This window comes from Balearica regulorum, chromosome 3 (assembly GCF_011004875.1).
Source record: "Balearica regulorum gibbericeps isolate bBalReg1 chromosome 3, bBalReg1.pri, whole genome shotgun sequence".
Classification (NCBI taxonomy): Eukaryota; Metazoa; Chordata; class Aves; order Gruiformes; family Gruidae; genus Balearica; species Balearica regulorum.
The window spans coordinates 24701406-24720831 of NC_046186.1; the positions used below are offsets into that span (position 1 = coordinate 24701406).

General features: G+C 37.1%; 1 protein-coding gene across 1 annotated transcript in view; it reads right to left on the reverse strand.

Annotated features, from left to right (window-relative positions):
- Positions 1-19426, reverse strand: part of CSMD1 (CUB and Sushi multiple domains 1) — a 1232729-nt gene that overhangs the window by 470593 nt on the left and 742710 nt on the right. Inside the window, exon 6 of the mRNA XM_075747278.1 lies at positions 18010-18122. Within this exon, the coding sequence (XP_075603393.1) occupies positions 18010-18122 (113 nt within the window). The remainder of the gene's footprint in view (positions 1-18009; positions 18123-19426) is intronic.

Below are 19426 nucleotides of genomic sequence, written 5' to 3' on the forward strand. Positions count from 1 at the left end.
AAGTGGTAGATATGGGAAACTCTTTGCCAGAAGGCACCAGCAAATGTGGATGCAAGACGTCTGCAAATCTGCTTCAGGCTATGGCTGGAGACAGGCATGGGGTTAGATCATAGAATCATAGAATCATAGAATTGTTTAGGTTGGAAAAGACCTTTAAGATCATTGAGTTCAACCGTTAACGTACCACTGCCACATCCACTGCTAAACCATGTTCCTAAGTGCACATCTACACATCTTTTAAATACCTCCAGGGATGGTGACTCAACCACTTCCCTGGGCAGCCTGTTCCAATGTGTGACAACCCTTTTGGTGAAGAAATTTTTCCTAATATCCAATCTAAACCTCCACTAGCACAACTTGAGGCTGTCTCCTCTTGTCCTATCGCTTGTTACTCAGGAGAAGAGACTGACACCCACCTCACTACACTTCCTTTCACGCAGTTGTAGAGAGTGATAAGGTCTCCCCTCGGCCTCCTTTTCTCCAGGCTAAACAACCCCAGTTCCCTCAGCCACTCCTCATAAGACTTGTACTCTAGACCCTTTATGATATAGATCCCAATGAAAGATAGATCCCTTTATCATTAGGGCAACTCTATGGCAACTGTCCTTATGAAACATAGATCCCTTTTTGAATGTTCATGACTATTCTTTACGTTTCTCTCTTTGTGGGTTGAATAAAGAGCCCAAAATTCATTCAGCAGGTAAATCTCATCTCTTTGGTACAAAGGAATGACTCTTCTTCCCCTTCACATTACTTTGGCAGACTACGACCTGTACTATGATACTTATAGACATTGTTATAGTAAATATGCCTCTATCGTACATGGAACATGACATTCCTTCAGAAGCTCACTATGTTCTTGTAGTTGTTTGTGGCCTTGATGAGTACTACTTCTCTGGGCAGAAGTTTCAGGACTTCCTACAGAACATGACTATTACTCACAGTTTGAAATTGTCCTCAGTCTTGAAGCTGGAGAACCCTTGGGGCTGAACTTTCATGCTTCCTTTACACTCCAAGACACGCTATATGCTCGCCATGGTAGCACTAAACTCTGGGCATGGCTTCATGCTTCTGCAAGCTATCAGCCTGGATAGACAGACAATCCCCAGTTCCATGAAGACTGGGGATTTCTGTTCCATATGACGTCAGGGTTATATGACACTGGCTGTTTTATGTTCAAATCAAATTCACATTAATATTAGATTTCATATTAGCTTTGTTAGATCACTTATTTAGAACAGGACTAGTACAAGATTTTGTTTATAATTCAGTGATATTATAGTTTTGTTCTAAGAGTTCTAAGACATTTTGAGTTATTTGCACCTCACTGAAATCATTTGGTTATGGTTGTCAGATTCTGATTTCACTTATACCTATGTGTATCTCGTGGAATAGATATTTTCTACACAATATTTATTATTGTGTATAAATATACAGTATTTATATGTATATTATAATATACATATAAATATAATATACAATATTTATATATATAAATATACAATATTTATATGCCTAGTCTGAATTTATTATTATGAAAAAATATTGTTAATGAAAATCATCTATGATTTAAGGGTTTGTTTTGCTTGGGTTTTTTTAAAAATAATTTCTATATAGAATTTCGTAAGCATTATAATGTTTTCTTAGCTCAAAGAATATTTATTGAATATTTGATCTTTTAAAATTAATAAACTTAAAAGTGTTGCCTTAATGAAATATTCTTTTTCCTTTTCTTAATCAGCTATATAATGGTAGATCAGAAATACTGCAAAAAGAGAAGAAAATTACTTTTTTTCCTACATCCTGTTTCATTAAGTCCTTTACTACAATGAGATTTAAAAAAACTCAATGAACTTTTATCATTAGGGAGAAGATTTAGAGGAGCATTGCTCATGTTCAAAATGAACTGTGATGTCTCGTGACTTTAAAAATCTATTAATCAGCATATTTTCATTAAGGGTGAATCATACCCCAATACGCATAGTCATCTTTTTCTTCTTCTTTGTCTCAGAGAACTAGAACTATAAAAATATTTTTAAAACCTATATATTTCTAGTATCAATTTTTAGAAATAATGCACCTTAAGTGCATCTTAAAAATGTTAAAATAATCTTGATTTTGTTATTTTTGAAAGTGAAAACAGTCATTGGTAATATCAGCTTTATTTTCTAGAGCCATGAGGCACCTCAGTATAGTATGTTTTTTCTACATTCCTACCTCTCTATAATTCAAAAGGAAAATTTTCTCCATTTTATTCTGCTTACATTCATTTCTAAGAGAGAATAACTCACAAAAGAATTGCTCTACTGCTGTCACTATTGTAAAAGCATATTATACACAGCAGCTCATTGCAGCAGGGATGGTTTCCTACAATTTATACAACAATGAATGTTTTTGAATAATTTTTATTTTCCACAGTTTTGTTTCCCAGGATAGTCCTTCGAAAACTGCCCTTCAAACCTCAGGTATACTCCAAGTTGCTCAAGAAAACGAAATCTGAAGGTTTGCTTTTTCATTATAGTTTTAAACAGGTATACTCCAAGTTGCTCAAGAAAACGAAATCTGAAGGTTTGCTTTTTCATTATAGTTTTAAACAGTGTTTTTAACAATTACACATGACTAAATAAAAGCATGAAGCAGCTACTCTTTCAAATATTCTCTGCACATGTGTAGTTTTTAAATACATATATTTCACAGGTGCAAATAACTTTACAACATACAAAGTAATAGAGAATCAAGCTTTGTGTATATAAGCAGTTCTGGAACCACTACCCAAACAATTTACAACTATTAATAAAACCAGCTATACAAAAATTTTTAACCCTGGCAAAATCAATATCTTTCCAAAAATAAACTCAGTAATTTAAATCTTGATCTCTGATGACTCTTTCATTTTAATTCTTCACAAGTCCATTTAATTACATGGTTTAAGCATTACACAACATTTTGGAGCAAAGATGGTTCATCTGGGTTTTTTGTTTGGTTTGAAGAAGGTAAGACAAAACAGACTTTCTTTTTTTAACAAACCCTATATGCACCTTGAAAACAGTGACAACTGATCTGAAATCCACACAAAGCACTGACAGAATTCTCAAGAAAAATCAATATACTTACAATTTTCCTCTCACAGTGGAAGGTGCTTTTGAATGAACCACTGATTATAAAGAAGAGGAACTTGCAAGCTAACAATTTTTTTTATTATTTTTTTTTTTTTTTAGCATATACAAGTTCTTCAAGTATAATTTCAAGGGAAGAAATCCAATTTTCTGTGAATTTTATTAATATATTATGAAGTACTTCTTACTGTGGGTTATTATGTTCTTGTATTCTATAGAGCAATTAATTCTCATTTGAAGTTATATTTGAAAATACACTGAGACAGACCCTACAGAGTGTTGGCAGCTCTGTGTCCTCTAAGACGTAGGAGCGAGTTTCAGTTTTTTCAGAGAATGCTGCCTGCTGGGACTATAAGGGAAAACTTTCTAATATGTTTGTATTCCATCATCATACAAGCTTGTGCTAACTGAAAGAAAATAGTAAATAAAGATTAAAAAAACAACTAAAACAAAAAAAAAAATTTAAAGAAAATTATAATAAAGTTACATGTACATCCTATGCATCCATAAATTACCACTCAAATGTAAAACTAACTAGAAAAAAAAAGAATTCAAATTATCCAAACAAATTTCTCTAGAAAAGGTAAAACTCACTTAGATTGTTGACTTCCTTGAAGAACTTACTTTTCTTCTCTGATAGTAATTAACTAGTAGTTAACTAATAATTACACAGATAATATGAATGGAGGCAATCATCTTTCAGACCCAGCTTCTCCTACTATGAAGCTTTTCCCTTTTTCAATTATGTTTTGTTTTGTTTCATTTCATTTTGTTTAATTTTGCTTTGTTTTAAATAGGGTTCCTCCTACCTGATATGCAAGGTTTTGGAAAGAACTTGTAATTTGTAGTGGAAGATTAATTTCAAATTATCTGTATTACAATGTGAAAATTCTATATCTATTTGTCATATATGTTCAGGGTGGCTATGAATTTCAGGTAAAAGGTGTCTTTTTTTAGTATTGCTTGACTTATCACAAATGAGCCAAAAGTTGTACAAATGCAAGGTAGCAGGTCATGTTTGGCACCAAGAATTTGCAGTCGATAATTTTGCTTAGAGGAGACAGGATAGAATTTAGTAAGAAGAAAAATATGGAAAAGTGAACTGAAGTGAAGATGGCATGAAGCACAGTTAATTGTCCCCTTGTAGGACATAATTGAGAAATAGTTTAATCTAGAGAGGGTTTTGAGGAGTTATGATACACTTTAAACTTAGAAAGGGAACTGCAAAAAGAGAAACAGCCCTTCTGCAGTTCCACTAGGGCTAGAACAGGAACTTACAGTCTTTATCTGCAGCAAGGGAGACTTTGGTTAGGTAAGAGAAAAGCTTTTTAATACTAAGAGTGATGAAGCCCTGGAACAAATTACCCAGAGAAACTGTGGAATCTTAAGCATTAAAAGTTTTAAAGAATATGTTAAATTAAGGTCTGAAAACCACAGTCCAATATACTTGGCTCCTCTTTGATATAGGGTTAGATTATCAAGATCCTTTTTAAACCTGTTTTCTATTATTTTGTAATAGTAACTCATAACCAGAAGTCATTTGGCTCAGAAACAATAAGTGGCTAAGACCTTGGTGGGGTTTTCTAGGACTTCTAGCATATGAAATGAATTGATTATACCTACATTTAACTGCATGTGTGCAAACAGGTAGATAGTGTGCAGTAATTCATATCAAAGCCAGATAAGATACTAGAAGCACAGCTCAGTTAAGACAGTATTATGCTTGATCTAATTTACCCTCTTTTAGATCTAATATAGTTATACCTTAAGAATACCTGTGATTCCATAACAAGAAAGCTAACAATTGCTGTTTGTTCCTAGCACATTCTTTGTAACAGTTCTCATGTACATCTTGGATGACATAATATTTTTTTTCCCAATTAGCCAAATACATGAGTATTGCCAAATTTTCTTCCTGTATGAAATAACCTGCAAAGCCTCGAATACTGGCTGCCACTCAAAGCTAAAATATTCTGACATCATCTGCTGATTCTTCCTCAAGCTGCTTCTGCTGCTGCTCTGCTGAGTTCAGCTCTTGGCTGCCTTTCACTGCAGATTTTTCCCAAGTACGGATATTTGAAGGTGAAGAGGAACAGCATATTGGCCAGTACCTGATGATCACAAGCAGGGCCTTTCCTGTCCAGCCTTAAGCCCAGTCTCACTATAAGGAATGTATTCAAACAGTTCTCTGTTTTTGCTACAAGACAGGAAAAAATTAGTATTTTCATTATTTTGTATGTTGAAAGAGAGTAGAAGAGAGAGATCTGTTACAAAGATTGACACTTAGCTTTACATATTTTGTGGAGTTCAGTAAGAAACAGTAAGAATGTTATTTGCAATAACATTCACAGGATTATTCTTGAAGAGAATTAGCAAATTTATCTCAATACAGGGCAGAATTCTTCAATTTCCTTTTGCTTTAGTTTCATTGCTCTGATTTTCTTGCAGTTTTGTATTCCTGTTTTTAAACAAAGTATTTTCTTAATTCAGATTGCAGAGTCCAATCAAATGCCCTATTTGCTTTGCACTCGTGCTTCAGTCTTTCTGGGTTCTCCTCCAAAGACACAATTATAGGAGTACTACCACTTTGTGGCCCTGGAAGAAATGATCTACAATTCCATGGCAGCATCAGTATTCTCTCTGGATTCTCCTTATAGATCAAACATTTCTTTCCTATCATTCAAAGTCATGTGGGACTTGTAAATAGATCGTTAGCAATCTCTAGGTTTTCTTCTTCTGCTTCACTTGTACCATGACTTCTTTCTAAAAGTTTAGTATTTATGAGAATAAGAGAAAAAAAAAAAACATTCTCAATCTTACTATTCACTTTAGTTTATGAAGGGAATTCTATAATAAATTCCTCAATAAAACAAGGGCCCCGACTCAATAACCTAGGAGGATTCTTGCAAGCTTTGCTTCTCAGCTACCCACTTCTTGACTTTCACAGAGGCATCACAATTTTCCACAGGATCTCTAGTTTAAACCAGCTTACTGGAATAATCCAACCCTCTGCTGTTTCTGTATTCCCTGCCTGAAGAGTATTCTGTCTAATACGCTATCCTAGTGTTTCTCTCACTAACAGCTTTCAAAATCTTCCCTACTAATCAGTATTATAACTCCAGAGAGCTTCACAGCAGGCATAGATGTTTCTACTATATGGCTACCTGTAAAAGCTGTAGGTTCATGATCAGTTGGCTTCCTTGTTCCATCAATCCAGCAAAGTACTGCCTGTCATTATCAGACCTTCCACCTGCTCCCTGTGCTGGAAATCTCTGCGTGCAGTACTAGCGAACAAATGGTACAACCCCAAGATAAATTGGTGTCACAATAGATTTTTACACAAATCTTTCTCATTCTATGTGTATAAGGTGACACAGGATCTGCAAGTTTAAAAAGAAGCACAGCAATTTGTTTTCCATTAACCTTCTGCATGTCACTTAGCTGGCCACTTGCCCTGACAGACTGCCTTAGCTCCTTTGTGCTATCAATATATGATATATCATAATAAAACAAGTTCAGCAGGCATCAAGTCTTCACTGCCTGCAGATGTCCTCCACAGTTCTGGAAAATAGTATCAACACCGTTTGCACAATGAATATATACTATCCTAGAACACACTGAGTAAGTAGTACATAGGGATTGTCTCTAAAAAATAAATCATAAAATGAGATCCACTCAGTTCCTTCTTTGAATGCCACTTCAACTATAGTCTTTCAACTATAGTGTCAAAAGCTGTTTTATGGTTTTTCTCCATTAACATCTCCATAGCGCCACTCTGGGATGATCAAAGTGTTCATCAGAAAATCCTATGCTGAAGTCAACATTTGACCGCCTTTTCAGGTTTTGTAGAGAAATGAAATCTGTAGTTTGGACTGAAAACATCTCTGAAACACAGCTCTTACACTGATCATTTGACTGTTATCCATCACACAGATGAACTTGAATGGACACTTGTCTTGCATGGTAGATAATGCAAGTGTGGTAATATTGACAACCCACTATTTGATGCCTCTAATTTCTTCCCATGCAAAACCTGACCATGTGAACACTTTTAGTCTGTGCCAAATATAAAATAATGAGTCTAACTGATTTTGTGATTGCATGCAGGTTATGCATGTTTCCTTGAGACCTGCATATCTCCATCACTCCATAAAATTTGCATAACTCCACCACTTGTGCATATGCTCTTATTTTAAATTCTTAGGTCCACATTCTGCTGTTCCCTCTATATTACTACTAGCTGGTTTAGAGATTAGTGAAACCTACAGTCTCTTCAACATTTTCCAAATGTATATTTTTGCGTTGGAAAATAGGAAGTTCATTGATGATGCATCAGTTTCATTATATCAGAACAGCATAGAAAACAACTGTCTCAGAAGTTGAGTAGCCTTGGGACAGCAGTGCCTTCGAACAAGGACTATGGAAGACCTCCCTCGAACAAGGACTATGGAAGACCTGGCATTGAGTGAGCATAACATGATTCTTGACAAATTGTAGCTACCAAGTCTGGCAGAATGTTCCTTGGTCTGGGGGAATGTTCCCTGCTTTGGAAGTATTTCAACATGTAAATTAAATGTCATCTTTTGTTTTTCAGGTAATTTGGGGAAAACTAGTGACATGCATACAAATGTATACTGAGATGATACACTTCTTTTCAACCACAAATACAGTATTTTGAATAGTTCTAGTGAGACAACACCATGCCAAACAAAAGCCAAAGAATGAACAGCTGTCACTAGATTGGCATCTGCTTAGTGCTAACGTCACGAAGCAGCTACACCTGAGCCTTCTTAGCAACATAGAAACTTTACTAGACACTCAAGAAAGAAGTATTACCTGTAGCAACCTGATTGGAAGTAAGTGCAGGCTTCCATCTTTAATGAGTTCTTTCTTATTTCTTCTGAAAATGCCTAAAAATCAAGGGTTCATAATAATATGCTCCTATATGGTGGCTTAGTAGTAAGATTTTTTTAATGGAATGGCCTTGTGTTAAAAAAAAAATCTGTACGTAATCTGAGTCTTTGTCAAACAGCTCACTCTGTTGGCACTGAGAAATCCTAGCTAAACTTTGGACTGAGAGTCTTGAGGACAGAGCTTTATCCTAGGGTCCGATTCTTCTGTACTATTAGTAAGTACAGTTCTTTCAGATACCCATATTTTCTTTTTTGTTACTGTCCTGGTTCTGGCAAGGATAGAGTTAATTTCCCAAGGAGCCAGGACAGGTGAGCCAAGCTGGCCGGGGGCTATTCCATACCATGTGACGTCATGCTCACCATAAAAGGGGGCTAGGCGGGCAGGGATGGGTTCGGCATGGCTCCGGGACGGGTCGAGCGTCCGGTCGGTCCGTCGTCGGATAGGTAAAATCGTTCTCTGTTATCACCCATTGTTATTATCTGTTATCAGCACTGTTGTTGATTGTTTCCCTCTCCCTTGCTGTCCCAGTAAACTGTCCTTATCCCAACCCTCGAGGCTTTGCCCTTGTTTTTCCGTTCTCCTCCCCATCCCGCCGGGGGAGGGGTGAGCGAGCGGCGCGTGGCACTTAGCTACCGGCTGGGGCTAAACCACGTCAGTCACTCTAAGTCAACTTTTGGGCTTTGCTTTAAATTTTGACAAAAAGAAATATTTTGTGACACCAGAACAGACAGGATGGGCTTAAGCATGTGTGTTGCCATTATGAGATAGCAGTTTTAACAATAAATCCAAAAATTATTTCTATTGTCAGGTACTGAAAAAGAAAAAGCTTCAAGGCTCTAAAAATGGGAGGAATAGAGAGAGTTTTATCTTAAGGATATGCTGAACTCAATATATATGCCAAATTACTTTGATTATGAATTTTAAAGAGACATCACAGGAGCAGCTATTTTAAGCAGCTAGTTCTTAGAGGCTGTACATGCCACATTCACAAGGAAACAGTTTGAATGTTTTCTCCTGCTCTTTCCTTATCACATGGTATAGACTAACATTAAGCTAATAAAGAATACCTTATAATTTTAGTACAGGGACAAAAGTATATACGCAAAAAAAAAATCAAAGCTTTTTTCAGAGAGGCTAAATATATATTCAGTGTGTGGGAAGGTAAGATGTCAAATATTGATTTCATTATTATAGTTTTTATTGGATTAAAATTCTCCTTTCTGATTAAAGAACCTAAATTTAGAAATGAGAAAATACAGCCCAGTGATTAATGGTGGTAGGTATTTTATATTCTCACGTTCCAATGTAAGATACATTAAGAGACTCAAGTCTTAATACAGACTGAAAATCAGACTGGAAAAAGATGGTGTACGTTAATTTCTAAAAAGGGAGCTATTCACAATCAACAGTCATATATGGAGCTTAGGCCAAAACAATATTACTTTTAATAGAAGATATATTCCTTCCTACTTCATAAACAAGCATTCTCCAAGAACTTATCCCATTGCAGACTTTTTCAGATTTTACCATGTAGCTGAATAAATGTCCTTGAAATGTAAATCAATTATACTAAACAAAAGTTCTGGGAAAATATTTTAATACACCCTTACTCAAATCTAAACAAGTCAAAATAAGACTCTTAAATGACTTTCCGATACAACAGTGACTGTACTGATAGGATGTGGGGAAATCTGCAATTACAGGATCAAAGTCAGGAAGAAACACACAATGTGAAAGAAAAAAACAAAACCCAAGGGAAGAAAAAAGATAAACGAACAAGCATAGTGTATTTACAGCAGCCATGACAGGTGTACAAATGCAGTTAAGAAAACTTATTTATGACCCTAAGGTACATCACGCAGTTTAACATGACCTAGCTAATTGATTTCCTAAGTGTTTGTGATTTTTTTTTTTTTTTTAGAAAAAATAGCAATAGGAAAAACATAAATGGATGGGGGGAGAAGTTAAATGTAGTTTTATCTGTAGATCCAGTTCTAGTTAGTCTGATATTTCAATATTTTAAGATAGCTAAAATCAGGTAAGTGGCCACTGGAAGTTTCAAATAGCACCAACTCACAATAAAAATGCAGTAACTGGTGAAAATTACTTCCAATGAGATATGTAAAGAGCTCAACCTCCTTAGTTTATCTAGGAGATTGACAGGTGACTTGGTGCTTCAAAAACAGGAATTACAAGGTTAAAAAAAGACTTTTTACACTGTTGCAGGAAAACATAATGCCACTACTGGACACAGGAAGATCAAACCGGACTGATACAATTGAGGAGACAGGACTACATATTTAACAATGGTCATGTTAACCACAGAAAAGAACGATCAAGAGAGATGGTGGATTATCTACTTGATATTTTCATAATGAGATTGGATTAGTTTCTTTATAACAAAATTAAAAAAAATACAAATTATTGTCTCAGTACTATTTAGCGGGAAATCTTTAAGAGAAGATCAGGTTTGTGACCACCTGAGGAACCTGAACATATATGTCTATGGGACCTGATGAGATGCATACCAGAGTCCTGAGGGAAGTGGCTGATGTAGTTGCCCAGCCACTCTTCATGATATTTGAAAAGTCACGGCAGCCAGGTGAAGTCCCTGGTGACTGGAAAAATGGAAACATTGCACCCATTTTTAAAAAGGGTAGAAAGGAGAACCCTGGGAACTATCAACCTGTCAGCCTCACCTCTGTGCCTGGGAAGATCATGGAACAGACCCTCCTAGAAGCTATGCTAAGGCACATGGAGGACAGGGAGGTGATTTGAGACAGCCAGCATGGCTTCACTAAGGGAAAGTCCTGCCTGACCAACCTAGTCACCTTCTATGATGAAGTGACTATATTAATGGACAAGGGAAGAGCTATGGATGTCGTCTATCTGGATTTCTGTAAGGCCTCTGACACTGTCCCCCACAACATCCTTCTCTCTAAATTGGAGAGAGATGGATTTGATGGGCGGGCTGTTCAGTGAATGAGGAACTGGTTGGATGGTTGCATCCAGAAGGTAGTAGTCGATGGCTCAATGTCCAGATGGAGATTGGTGGCAAGTGGTGTCCTTCAGGGGTCTGTACTGGGACCAGTACTGTTTAATATCTTAATCAATGACATAGTGGGATTGAGTGCACCCTCACCAAGTTTGCAGATGACACCAAGCTGAGTGGTGTGATTGAGATGCCTGAGGGACGGGATGCCATCCAATAGACCTGGACAAACTTGAGAAGTGGGCCCATGTGAACCTCATGAGGTTCAACAAGGCCAAATGCAAGGTCCTGCACATGGGTTAGGGCAATCCCAAGCACAGCTACAGGCTGGAAGGAGAATGGATTAAGAGCAGCCCTGAGGAGAAGGACTTGAGGGTATTGGTGGCTGAATAGTTGGACATGAGCCGTGCATCCTGGGCTGCATCAAAAGAAGTGTGACCAGCAGGTGGAGGGAGGTGGTTCTGCCCCTCTGCTCTGCTCTGGTGAGATCCCACCTGCAGTAGTCTGGAACCATCAGCACAGGAAAGACATGGACCTGTTGGAGTGGGTCCAGAGGAGGGCCACAAAAATGATCAGAGGGCTGGAGCACCTCTGCTATGATGACAAGCTGAGAGAGATGGGGTTGTTCAGCCTGGAGAGGAGAAGGCTCTATGGAGACCTTATTGCAGCCTTTCAGTACTTAAAGGGGGCTTATAAGAAAGACGGGGACAAACATTTAGGAAGGCCTGTTGTGAGAGCATAAGGGGTAATGTTTTTAAACTAAAAGAGGGTAGCTTTAGACTAGATATAAGGAAGAAATTTTTTACAATGAGAGTGGTGAAACTCTGGAACAGGTTGCCCTGTTTATTCTGACTTTTTGATTTCATCAAGTGCTTTTACTAATTTTCTTTTCTAAATTTACTGTAAGAGACAATTATAATTGAAACCCCTGACTAAAAGTACTATGCATCAAGGAAATACCACAAATTCTTTTAACTTATTTCAAACACCATTTCCAAGGTTTTAAAGAATGTGTGGGAAGGATAGACATGCATTTATATGCAGACTCACTGAATCACAAAAATTCATTGAAAGAACTACTTTACCTAGCAGTTGATTTTACATTATTTCACTCATGGTTTTCCATTAGCACACATTTATTTCAGCAGCCTCTATTATATTCATTGTTTGACTTCAGGATTATCTGTTTGTTAAATCCTGAATTATTGAAGGTAGTCAAACACAGCAGATAGATAACTTCTGGTACATAATGATCAAAATACATAATACCTCCTTGAACCTCTCTCATAACTTGCCAAAAATAGCATATTTAATTTGAAACATTCTACAGTAGAGATCTGATTCTTACTGTAAAAGTGGAGCATATCCATTAATCAGGTTTTGCTTTGGAAACTTTCTTATTTTACTCTCTTTCTAGGAATTTTGAAATAAATAAGTTACACAGATCAGTTGCAGTTAGTATAGGAAAAAAAGTATAGAAAAAGGTATTGTGATTTTTTCTCTTAAAATGAAAACCAAAGCTATTAAAACAACCTTCTTCTATTGTTCTGGAAATAAGCGAAAGCTAAACATGCATAGTATACATACTATGCATAGTATACATACTATCCATAAATACACAAAAGCAGGGGATTCATTATCACACCTTTTAAGTCATTCTGTATACAGTGATAAGCTCTGTTGCTGGAAAACGCTAGTTTTTCATCTCATAGTGAGACTTTTAATGTTACTTCACCTCTGGGGAATTTATGCATTTATGAAGCACTGGCATAAGACAAATCATACACTCTGCAACTCCCACTGAATATACGCAAAGAGTCTTTGTATATCAGCATAGGTGAGGGCAGAGGGATGAAAAAAAAAAGCAGTTCACAACTGAGTGTAACAACTTTCCCCCTATGGCAATACCATCACAGAACAAGGCAGAACAAGAACTGAGTCCAATTATATCCACTGGGAGTTTTGATTTCCCTGAGACTAGCGTGGCTGATATGGCAGACATGAAGCAGACAAGGCAAAGCATGTCATTGCACTGTAATTTGTTCTGGTGATTTTCAGGGCCATTTAAACAGGTCTCCTTCTGTCCAGAAACTCTGAAAGTATAAAAAAATTTCCAGAGGTTCACTGGGAAATTGAGGCATAACTATTTTTATTGGTGAAATCAACATCAAAGGATCAAAACCCAAACCAAAGTAACAAGGGGGAGCGGGGGAGGGGGGGGAAGGAAAAAAAGCCCCAAGGAAAGGAGAAATCCAAACACCCACCAGTTAGATATGCCTTTTATACTATATTGTTTTAGTTATACATTCAGCTTGCCAAGCACTTTAAAACTAGATACATTGCTTTAATTTTTATGTTAGTGAGCTGGTTTTCTTGACCATGTTAAAAATCAGGGCACTAAATATTGCAAAATATTGCAAGTTATAAAGGTCTAAATTTGAAAAATTTGCTGAACAAATAAATGAACTAGGCATAGTTTTAAATCTAATTGGTAGTTCCAATATTTTAATTAAATAAATTATAATAATTCTGTTTGCCTGTTCAAAAAGCAAATAAAGAAAATTAAATGGGCTGTTTGCTATTATTGGGTTTGGTAGATTGGAAAAGGCCATGTTTCAGCAATAATATAGCCATGATAACATGGTAAAAAATATGATATAAATTTGATATGAGTTGAAAAGAATAATTAAAATACCTGTATGCTAACTGTAGAAAAAGCTTCATAATCTGAATTCTCACTAAGAAAAGGAAAAAAAGTCTCATATGCTGTTGCTTAAAGTGGTGTGTTGTGCTGACTCCCATACTGACTTGCTTTTTAAAAGCCAGTGATTTTGATAGACGTGTTAGGTTAGGCAATAAGAAGCTCACACAAAGGAGCACAGGGAGATGACAGTAGATGGGAGAGACAAACACCACTTTGCCCCAGCACCTCCCACGATCATCACAGGAGCCATTAGCCCATCACAGGCCCACCTCCACAAGCCCAGAAGAAACTCAGAGGGTCCTGGGCAAACATGGGAACCCAAATACGCAATGGAGAGACACAATCTCTACACTGCCCTCCCTGGAGCTGAGTGAGGCACCCAGAGGACATGGCTACTGAAGGTCCCAGCCAACTGCTGGGAAGACTATGGGGCCTGGGAGTTGACTGAGACCCACTTGTGTGTCTGTGTGTGCTCACACGTAGGTCTGAGCAGCAGCAACTGGAGTGGGGCTGCAGCCTCAAGGGCTCATATGCCGAGGTGCCAGCAGAACTAACAATGGGATTGGCTGTATGTCATTGTTATTAAATAATATTTGGGATTATTTTAAGGTAAATATGATGAACTTCAAAAAATGAAGCAATTTTTGCTTAGTAGAAGCAATGTGACTTGTTTCAAACTAGAGTAGAATTTAGAGTCTCAAAAGAGTAAGTAACAATAGGCAACTATTTCATTTTAAATTAATTCGATGATTGCTACTTTTTGGAAGCACAACTAAGAGTATCAGGATTAAATCTCTCACCTGTAAAGACAGGCCAAAGTAGAAGAGCAAAAAAATGTTAATTTAATCTGCTTCAGTCAGCCTTTCAACATTCTAAAACTGAGTTAAACCTGCATAGTTCTAGCCTTCATCAGTTCATAACTTAAGTTCATTAAGTTTATAATTCATTATTACATGTTTTTTCTACCATAAAAATGATTAAATTTAATATTACAAAAACACTTCTCAAAAGAAATAAATACACAAATTTCAAAAGAGGCTTTTATACTATTGAAATAAGAAGTCTGAGGCACATATTAAATAGGCATTCTTTTGCATTTGCCCAAATGACTGAGTAGGGCCAGAAGCAGCTGCTTATCTGCATGGGAAAGGAAATGGTGAATAAATCTTGTATGATACACCATGTATTACCTGTAGTGACTTCCAGGACTGAGGAATTCCAGTCCTTCTCAACCTAATTCCCAATGAAACCACAAAAGATGTGTGAGATCAAAACAAATAAATTGCCATTAAAAATACTAAACATATATTTGTGTATTGGGTTTGCGTGTCAAGGTTTCGGTAGCAGGGGGTGGCTACAGGGGTGGCTTCTGTGAGAAGCTGCTAGAAGCTTACCCTGTGTCTGACAGAGCCAATGCCAGCCGGCTCCAAGACGGACCCGCCACTGGCCAAGGCCGAACCCATCAGCGACAGTGGTGGCGCCTCTGGGATAACAGAGTTAAGAACGGGAAAGAACTGCGGCACAACAGCAGCCAGAGAGAGGAGTGAGAATATGTGAGAGGAAAAACTGTGCAGACACCAAGATCAGTGAAGAAGGAGGGGGAGGAGGTGCTCCAGGCTCCAGAGTACAGATTTCCCTGCAGCCCATTGAGAAGACCATGGTGAGGCAGGCTGGCCCCCTGCAGCCCATGGAGGTTGATGGCAGAGCAGATATCCACCTGCAGCCTGTGGAGGACCCCACACCAGAGCACGTGGATGCCTAAAGGAGGCTGTGACCCCATGGGAACTCCATGGTGGAGCAGGTTTGCTGGCAGGACTTGTGACCCCATGGGGGACCCATGCTGGCTCAGTCTGTTCCTGAAGGACTGCACCCTGTGGAAGAGACCCATGCTAGGAGCAGTTTGTGAAGAACTGCAGTCTGTGGGAAGGACTCACGTTGAAGAGATGGTGGAGGACTGTCTCCCATGGGAAGGACCCCACACTGGAGAAGGGGAAGAGTGTGAGGAGTCCTCCCCCTGAGGAGGAAGGAGTGACAGAGACAACGTGTGATGAACTGACCACAACCCCCTTCCCTGAGGTGAGTCTGTTTTGCCCATGACAGTAATTGGTGAGGGATCTCTCCCTGTCCTTATCTCGCCCCGTGAGCCTTGCATTATATTTTCTCTCCCCTGTCCAGCTGAGGAGCGGAGCGATAGAGCAGCTTGGTGGGCACCTGGTGTCCAGCCAAGGTCAACCCACCACAGCCCTTGCAATAGAATCTGCAAATGCACAAGCTCCCACTTTTTGAGGAATATGTTTTTGTAATTTTGTTTTGTCAATAACATTTATACCTGACAGCTATTAAAAAAAATCCATGTCCTATAAGAAGTCTAGAATACAATAACTTACTATATGGCAAGGTGTAATAGCCTGCTTTAATTTAATATCTAAGGCCTGCAATCAAAATTACTGACTTCCCTATTTCCCCAAAACAATGGAGATTATTATTCTTGTCCAGCATAATTATATAGCTTTATCACTACACGCAAGTAAATCATTTTATGAATGAACCAAGCAAACAATCACAAAAAGACAGCACGGACTGATTATAAGGGAGTCTTCCTTCTAAGCAAGAAGCAAAAGAAGCAAGCAGTCTAAATAATGTAGGAAAGCAGAGTCCTGAATGTCCTAAGTATGCTCCCCGTATCTAGGAACCCTAGGAAAATAGAAGAAGAATCAAGAAGATTAGTGGGTTTTGGTCAGACTAGTAATGGGTACTCAACTGTTAGTAAAATAAGTGTTTAATGATTATTTCAGAAAAATCTGTGTATTTAATTTAACTGTCTCAAAGACAGGATAGTTCAACTACACATCAATCCCAACTATAATTAGGTATTCTGGAATAGTCTGTTTAAACTATTGGGAATAGTTGCCCATAAGGAAAATGTTTGTCAGAGGTCTCAAAGTCATATAGCATACACTACAGGATTTGCCAGGAGGACAAGTATAAGAATTGTGCCTGAATACAGTCAGACATTAGAGGTGTCCTATCACTGCCAGGGTTTTCTGCCAGAAAATAAGGTCACATTAATTCCATAGTGAGTATTTGGCTAGAGATAAGATATATTGAAAAAGAACAAAAAAGTAGTTTTCAGTGTTGGTTACTCTATCCCAAATTTTCCTTTGTTATTCTGTTGATTCTTACATTTCTGGTGCATCAGCAAGATGAGCCACATTGTTTTTGTGATCTCTGGTTAATAGGCGTAAGACACAGAGTTAACATAAGCAGTGCATTTAGATTCATAGTCACCAATAGTGGTATTATATATGCATCCTCAGTAAGCTTTTTCAAATAACTTATGAGTGCAAAGGATCATAGAATACATACTCATGTTGAGTTGCCAAAATCAAATGGAATTTCACAGATTTCTATTTTTTACTAAAATTGTCAAAACCTTTTTTAACAGAAGAGAACTATGTATGTCAAATGCTTTTATATGCATTACACATTAATGTCATCATCACTAGAAACATATAGCTGTTGAAGTGTATTTGTCATTTCTAAAGTGATACAGACCCTACAGTTTCAGGCAAAAAGGAAGGTCTAAACTCATAAATGATTTGATGATGTGTGGGGTAAAATGATTGCTTATGTAAGCACAGAATTTAAAAGTACAGATAAATTAAGAAGCTCTTCTATTTTGATCTTGAGTAATGATTTATGAAGTACAAAAATCAATAAAGATTCCATTCTAAAAATCTGCATTTTAATGAGTATCTTGGTGAACATAAGCAGCAATTGACACCAACACTGACATCCTCTTGTCTTCTTTTAAAGTTGTATATGTAAATCTATGCAGAAGCCTGAAATATGATTTGTGCTATGCTAGGGATGAGTTCAATTCCCAAATGATGAACGTAACTACCGGATAAGAGTTAGATTTTGAGTAATGAAGGAAAACAATGTTTAGATAGGGGCATGCCTTTGTATGCAATTGACTTTCTGCAAGTTGCATTCCAGCAAAGATCAGACTGAATGCAAAGCAATTTATTATAGAAAAAGTGAGCAAGCAAATACGTACTTAAAGCAAACTGCAATGTGAAGCACAGATACTTTTTCCAAAAGTAAACCCCTAGACATACTTGATCACAAAAAGATAACAGCTACTCAGTGTAGGAGCAGTGATAGTATGAGTCAGCTCTTTACTACATCCCTGATATTTAAACAAAAATCTCTGTCACCACCACTTTAGCAATGCTTAAAGGTAAAGGATTTTTTCACTGCACTTCTATATTGTTTCTTACCTTGGAACTGAGCATTAAATCCCTTTCGTCGGTGGTTGCTGTCAGATGTAAAATGGAGTCGTAACCAGTTCTTACTGCTGATAACAGGAGAAGGTAGATTCATACCAGTCAACCTGGAAAAAGAAAAAAAAGAATCTAATGTAAATGGCTGAAAAATTCCTGTGTACTATACTTAAAAGAGAAGAAAACTCCCCAGCAAAATAGCCAAAATATATTGTTGTACAATGATTCACTGTTACCTAATCTCAATTTATTACTAGTTTAGTAACTATTATCCTGGGAGAAATGTTTTCTTTTCCATTACAGCTAGCCATTTCATGGTCAAAATTTGTATGTCCAAACTACTTTTTTGTGAACTAAAGAAGAAAAGTAATCTCGTGCACGTGTGTACGCACGTGCCGTGTGTATGTATGCATGCATGTGTCGAATCATTCAGCAAAAAATAAGCAAATTCCATTATGACAAAATTTTGTTATCTGACTGCCTGCTAGTGTCAGTTAACTCACAGGAAAACAGATCTCAGGTGTTAAGAAGGATAAATAAGACTTATGGGCATTAGCTAATGTTAAGCTGGGGTGGTAAATTATTAGTTACTAACTATCCTGCTAGAACTGGTTTGTGTGCATTAACTCCTATACATATTTAATAAAAAATGATGTTTAATCACAACTAAATACAGGCTAGCTAGCTTGCATTAACTATGGATATTGTGTAGAAAGAGCGCACACAAAGAATCTGAACAATATAGGCAACGGGCCCTTAGACCACATTGGGTCATACAATAGTCTATCATTGCACCACATCATTTGTTAATGTGATCACGCTCGAGTAGTTACCACAGAGTACCTGATATGCTGTAAATTCATGTCTTAGTTTACCAGGTGGCATTTTTTTGTATGACCTTACCCCAAGTTTCAGATTTAAACTTTTTTTTTTCTTTCTGAATAACTCCAGAGAACTACAAGAAATGTAGTTTTTCCCTTTCAGAAATGTTGATTATTTGAAACAAAACCCAAACTGATCAATATCAGAAATTCTTAGCTTAGAATAACTTGTGTGAGGTTATATTTGCCAATACTAGAGTAGACATAGTACATATTATCAGAGCTAAAAAACAAAAAAAAACCCTGAAATGAGATTTTCTCTCTCTGAAATGAATCAATGTAGTGATATAGATGCCTTTTTCATTGCAATATACAATTTCAAAGTTTCATTAAATATCTTAGATTACTAGGAAACCTTTCATGTTAGTATCCTGTCTGGAGTAGTCTATTTAGAGTCCTGGCTGAGTCTCTTTTATTTCTGTAATGGAATAACACCAACATACTGAAATATATAAATTCTTAATCAAACGTTCTTTATTTTTTCCTTCATTAGGACATATAAAATACATCAGAGAAATTTCTGTTCTCACTTA